The sequence below is a fragment of the Daphnia pulicaria genome, chromosome 1, assembly GCF_021234035.1.
Source record: "Daphnia pulicaria isolate SC F1-1A chromosome 1, SC_F0-13Bv2, whole genome shotgun sequence".
Taxonomy (NCBI): Eukaryota; Metazoa; Arthropoda; class Branchiopoda; order Diplostraca; family Daphniidae; genus Daphnia; species Daphnia pulicaria.
The window spans coordinates 863,009-868,805 of record NC_060913.1 but is presented as its reverse complement, the minus strand read 5'-3'; the positions used below and the strand labels follow the sequence as shown (position 1 = coordinate 868,805).

The following is a 5,797-nucleotide window of genomic DNA, read 5'->3' as shown; positions in this document are numbered from 1 at the left end:
AAAAAACATTTTTTAAAAACCCCAAACTGATGTTCTTACAGACTGCATTCCATTCGGAAAAAGTGATCTCCCCCCGGTTACCTACAACCGTGAATGAAAAAAATGCTCCTGTTACGCAGTTTTGGCAGCATTTATAGGCATTCTGTTCCTTAACACTGGTGACGAACTAGCAGGAGCGTCAGAAATCAGGGCATGGACCAATAAGGGATGGAGTTATTTTTAAACAACATTACCCACCGCTTTCAAATACAATCATTTTCAAAGTTAAATCATAAAGACAATTGTTGATAGCATCTGGGTTCTTAAATCCATGAAAAATTCCAACAACGAAAACGAAATCAGCATTATCATTCCAGCTTCAAAGAGATGGTGGTGTCCGTTACCAGTCAGAAACTGAAAAAAACGCAATAATAAGGGAATTTTATCGTTTAATTTAGAATTAATTGGCCAAACTATATCAAAAATAAGCATTGCAGGCATCCAGAATGGAGATAAGAATCGATGATATTATCGATGAAAAAATAAAAACATATGTAATAATCCACACAAACGCAGAGCGAATAATGATGCCACGAAGACGGTGGTACCAGGTACCCATTACAAAATTACCTGACCCTTCGATAGAGATACTTTTGGCTTACGAAAGTATGTTAATAAACGATGACATTCTGTTTAAATTGGTAATTTCTCTTTTTAAATTTTTATTTTACATTAAAATCATAAATATAATTTTGTATTTTAGAATCGGATTATGAAAGTAGGTGTTGGCATAATATTTGGCAAACACCGTGAAAAGAACATGGCTGAAGATTCTGAGTGTAAAAGTACGTGCAGATGAGCAGCTCCGGTCAGCAAATCAGGAGCCGGCGCAGCAACTGCCGAGGATGCCTAAGCCCTAGCGAGAGACAGTGGCATGGCGGAAGGAGGCCTTCCGTGCCCTGCACTGGGCTTGGGGGTATGCTCCTGGATTTTTCTATACCCGGAGCTCGCGTTACTGTACAGTCTGCACACTGCGAGTCTTGGACAGGTAGTGGAGGAAGGCGTTTCAGACGAGGCTAGACTGGGAGAGAGCCTGTAGTGGGGGGGGATATAGTTGTTTTGTATTATAGTTGTTGCTTTTGTGAACCAGCCGTTGACATTTTTTGGAGCACCTAGGTGGGACTGGATATACGATCTCGCTACGAAGGCTGTTTCATTGATGAAGATTTTGTCTTCAGCCTTTCCGTCAAATTCAAGAGCTACGGTGGAGAATGGGGCCAGGGGATCTTGTGCCCAACATAGATACACTAAGAACAGCTTTTGGGTCGTAATCGATGAAAACACTCGCTGTGTTATTCTTGACGGTTATGCGAAGATGATTCCAACGTTTCTCTGCAGTTTTTGCTCCAGCTTCGTACTGCCCAGGGAACTGCTCGCGCAGAGTATCGAAATGCCAGTTGGGAGGGGAAATGTATTGAATGGCTCGAACATTTCTAGGTTCTGGCGGCGGAGGATTACTTAATAACCCATTGGTCATTCTCAAGTAGACCAGGTCGTAAGTTTCCTTATTAATATCAGGTTGTAGGCGGAAAGCAACACCTGCAAAGGCGCGACTAAATTCATCGGCGTAGCTGTTACGTTCGGCTGCAATGTCAACTTCGATAGTGCCTTCGTAGAAATAGGTCAATGGGATTCTAACGTAGGCGTTGGCTTGTACCACCCCATTAATAGCATAGTTCTTTTGATATTCGTCAGTGAAAGCCACTTTTAGTGCTGGGCGACCCAAGTAATCGGCCCGACTGACGTTCACGTTAGTTGAAAAGAACTGCTGCATAATAAAGACGGTCAATGGTGGCGGCCCTGATAACGGACACACCTCTCTCAGATTGTCCATCATCGCCTCATTTTGCTGGAAAATGGCATAACAAACAAGAAATAAAAACACTTCCTTCAAAAGAAATAATATATTTAAAGTCAAGTTTACCATTCCGGCTGATGCGAATGCCACGCAGCAGGAAAAATAGAGAGATAAGAGTAAAGTCATTTCTATTGGTTAATATATTTATTGAAATATTTCGTGGAAGCGGGGTTTCGATAAATTCGGCTTGTTTCTTGCCTTTTATAGCCAGGGAAGACAACTACACGACAGATGGGCAAAAGTTTGCGTCAATAACTGAAATGGGGTTTCAATAGCTATGTTTATTCAACTATTATTTGTTGGATTTCTTTCACCTAACACAGCGCACATGAATGCATGATAAGAGAACATGTGGCTCCACGTATAATCTGTGTGTATTGTGGCTAAGAAATGACGTGTAGACTCGTGTTGATTTACCACCACACATTTTATAGCAGCTGTGTTGGCATTATAAATTATTATAATGCCAATATATATTTTATAGCAACTGCTATTAACCAAACCACAAGCCAAACTAAACTGAAAACGAAACATACTTTGGAGGTAGGGTGAGCAAGAGAAACGTAAACAATTTTGCGCTGGACATTCCCAGCAAGTTGGCATCTTGAAAAGTCTTTCAAGAGAAACGGCATCACGCCCCAGAATGTCATCTATTATTCGAAGATCTAAAAGACGAGAAACAGCACATCCACCACCACGATAACGTCTTTGATGAAACGGGAATTAATAATGATTCAACGAAATGCGATTCGCTCGCTGATAACGAGCGTTTGACAGACAATCGCTAAAAAAAGAAACGCTATATCTACGAAAATAGCGACCGAACACGGAGTATTTATTCAACTCTAGTTCTTGCTACAAGCGGGGGCCAATCACTTTTGTTTTGGTCGTCGCAAGATGAGGTCGACTATATCGCATCTGGCTTTATTATTCTGATTGCAATTTTATTAATGGACCAATGCCCGTGTGAACGGATCCACGGCCATCTTCGAATCACTTCGTATTACGTAAGTGGCAAGACTACGTTTGGTTCATTAAGGTTAACAACCAGTAACGATGTGTGCTCTCAGAATCCACTTGCTAATTTGCCCAATGTGCCCATCAATAAAATTGGCATGTTGGAGTCGAAATTGATTTACATCCTCGCGAAATTCCTTAACTTCACGTAAGGAGAAAACATGAATTTTATTACTCATACGTTTCATAGATGATTCGGTTTTGTTTGCGTTGATTTTTATTCATCCTGCAGATACGAAATTTACGTTCCCACGGACGTTCATCAGTTGGGCTCACATGACGAAACGAAAGGCAACGGTTCGTGGACTGGATTGCTGGGCCAATTTCTTCGCGATGTGCGAAATTCTTTTTTTTTTTTCCTCGTCACTAACTAACGATTTCTTCTTATTCTTCAAGGAAGTGGATATGTCAATTTCATTTGGTCCTTGGTTTCACTCGAGGCATTTGGTTTCGTGATTTCCATTCAATTCTGAATCAAAATCATGTATTGACAAAACGAATTACTTAATCAGAATCAGCGTTTAATTTTCATTATACCGTGTGATTTCTGTTGAATTTCATGAGATATTGGTTTTTGCAGATTTTGACAAAAGTTGGAAGGCTATATACCCTTCCCACTTTTTCAGTTTTGGCCAAATTTTAAATTTTCCTTTCAATACATCATTTCGATTCAGAATTGAATGGAAATCACGAAAATCAAGTTTATTTTTACGTTGGTGTTATAGTTTTTGAAAAAAAAGTAAAAATCCAAAAATGAAGTTGGTGCGCTAACAGCAATTTGTTTTCGTATAATTTTGAAATGGCTAGTTTGACGACCAAATGAATTTCTTAATCAGAATCAGCGTTCAATTTTTATTATACCGTGGGATTTTTGTCGAATTTCATGAGATGTCGATTTTTGCAGATTTTGACCAAAGTCGGAAGGCTATACCCTCCCCATAAAACAATAATTCACGCTGAAGTCTAGCGTGAGAAAGTAAGCTAGGGCAAACCATTTATAGAATTGTTCCAACATCTATTCATTCTTAGTCTACCCTATTATACTTCGAAAGTTTTAATGAACTCTGTGGTTGGTCTGGATTTTCTTTTATGGATATGAGTTATTTCCTGTAATAAGCCATTTGGAAAACGTGGAAACCATTTTCGTACAACCGAATGGCACCAGTTCCTTCCAAACAGTGTACGAACATGTCCAATAAAGTTTCTTTTTTCAAATAGGTTAAAACAATTGGTTTTTTACAACAATAGGTCAACAATTGTTTCACTGTATTGAATTTCAGGCAAGTTTCTGAAAGCCTTTGAATTGCTGAAGTCTTTTCCGTTCTATTATGGTGATACTGGCGCCGTTTACCGTAAACGATGGACCAATTTGCGCATTGTTCAATCGACGCGTGTCCAAACTGGAGTATTCCAAAAACGCGACTTTCTACGAGTGCTAATGTCGCATTTCAACTGTCTAACCTGACGTAACGGAACATAACACACTTAGTTATCCACTAAGAGAAGACTTTGTGGAGAGGGATGAAAAAACTTAAGTTTTTATAGTGTTTTGGTTGCTGCTTGACTGGCAAGGCCACTTTGTCGGTCCATGGCTGCTTCTCAGATAGTGCGGCGAGCTGCTGGTGCTGCTAGAACTGCTGGTGGTACTACAACTGGTACTGGACCTGCTTCTGGTGCTCCTTAACCTGCTGCTGTATCTTCTGCTGAACAACTTCTATTTCTGAAAGCAATATAATACGCATCAGGACATGATTATCAGAAAAAATAGCTTTCCAACTCTTCTAGAAATTTCAATTAATTGAGGACGAAAAACACAAAGAAGATCGAAGATTTACCACTAGACATGTCGACAAAAATAAGAAATTTGATTTTTTCAGTTTCATATTTTCAATCAATGTCGGAATGTTTCCACTCTAGTTCCCTTCTTTTACTGTATAGTTCTACTCTAATTCCTTTCTTCTTGGAAATCAGGCGAAAACGATAAACTGGGTCCTGAGTTGTTTTAAAAAATTCCTGCTTGCCATGAAACAGAGTGAGAGGAATTTTTTGTTTCTTTCGCAGTTATTCGTTGTGTGTGTCTACCGTTTCTCATTTCCGTGTGCCAGAAATCCAAACCGATATGGACAGCATAATTGTTCCTGATACTCCAAGGAAATACAAGTTGTCGGGAAGTTTGCAAGCGCATCCAACGCTCGTTTAGAAAAAGGACGTAGCGACATTATTTTGATTTCAAGATCATTCCACGCATCTTAGTTATTGCAATAGTCATATTTGTAGTCATGATGTGTAAGCTATCATTCTATCAACATGAAGATGGTATTGTAAAGTAACTCCGAAAAGCAACACTAGATAAAGCTTTTGACAATTCTCGTCGTCTGCCTTTTTGATTGTTTTGAAATCTGAATGTTCTCGTCGACATGGTCTTTTCTTCTCGTTCAGAAAAAGTAACTTTTTTACTTGTCAAGGTGCAGTTTTTACAGAAGCCACTCAACAAGCATTTGTATAGGAAGTGAGGACTTCGTGAAAAACTATTTTCTTTTTTGCATTCTTTTGGTCCTACTTATTTTTTCCATGCTTTGCACTGGAGCTGTTTGTACGTTAGTTGCTTGCAAGAATCCCCATGCAACATTATTTTATAACTACTGCTGATTCAACTTCTCGCACGTCCTGACAGGCATTTATGAAACCAACGTCAAGACCACCAGTATCCGCAATGCAATACTGAGCAACATACATAGTTATATGGCGTTTGACCAGTGGATGCTGCTTAACTGTACGCCACTGAGAAAGGTGAACCCAACTACGCCCCCCCCCCTATCCACCCAAACTAATTAAAAAAGAAGGGAAAAAACTTGATTAACAACCTATTGGTGAATAAGGGGG

The 5,797-nt window shown here is 39.5% G+C and overlaps 2 protein-coding genes across 2 annotated transcripts; one reads left to right on the top strand and one right to left on the bottom strand.

Moving 5' to 3' along the window:
• Positions 1–1,216: 1,216 nt before the first annotated feature.
• Positions 1,217–2,076, bottom strand: LOC124320957. The gene is made up of 2 exons (XM_046783870.1): positions 1,964–2,076; positions 1,217–1,888 (listed from the first exon to the last, which is right to left on the bottom strand). Exons 1-2 carry the CDS (start codon positions 2,021–2,023, stop codon positions 1,232–1,234), a joined length of 717 nt encoding a protein of 238 aa, XP_046639826.1. The 5' UTR covers positions 2,024–2,076; the 3' UTR covers positions 1,217–1,231.
• Positions 2,077–2,774: 698 nt separating this feature from the next.
• Positions 2,775–3,564, top strand: LOC124339259. The gene is made up of 4 exons (XM_046792867.1): positions 2,775–2,904; positions 2,968–3,062; positions 3,147–3,249; positions 3,311–3,564. The coding sequence occupies exons 1-4, from the start codon at positions 2,848–2,850 to the stop codon at positions 3,368–3,370; spliced, it is 315 nt and encodes a 104-aa protein (XP_046648823.1). The 5' UTR covers positions 2,775–2,847; the 3' UTR covers positions 3,371–3,564.
• The last annotated feature ends 2,233 nt before the right edge of the window (positions 3,565–5,797 follow it).

Excerpts from the sequence above, each read along its gene's own strand:
- LOC124339259 (XM_046792867.1), top strand. The coding sequence starts at position 2,848 with ATGGACCAATGCCCGTGTGAACGGATCCACGGCCATCTTCGAATCACT. Across the intron at positions 2,905-2,967 it reads TTCGAATCACTTCGTATTAC|AATCCACTTGCTAATTTGCC; the intron begins GTAAGTGGCAAG and ends GTGTGCTCTCAG. Across the intron at positions 3,063-3,146 it reads GCGAAATTCCTTAACTTCAC|ATACGAAATTTACGTTCCCA; the intron begins GTAAGGAGAAAA and ends TTCATCCTGCAG.
- LOC124320957 (XM_046783870.1), bottom strand. The coding sequence starts at position 2,023 with ATGACTTTACTCTTATCTCTCTATTTTTCCTGCTGCGTGGCATTCGCA. Across the intron at positions 1,889-1,963 it reads CATTCGCATCAGCCGGAATG|CAAAATGAGGCGATGATGGA; the intron begins GTAAACTTGACT and ends GCCATTTTCCAG.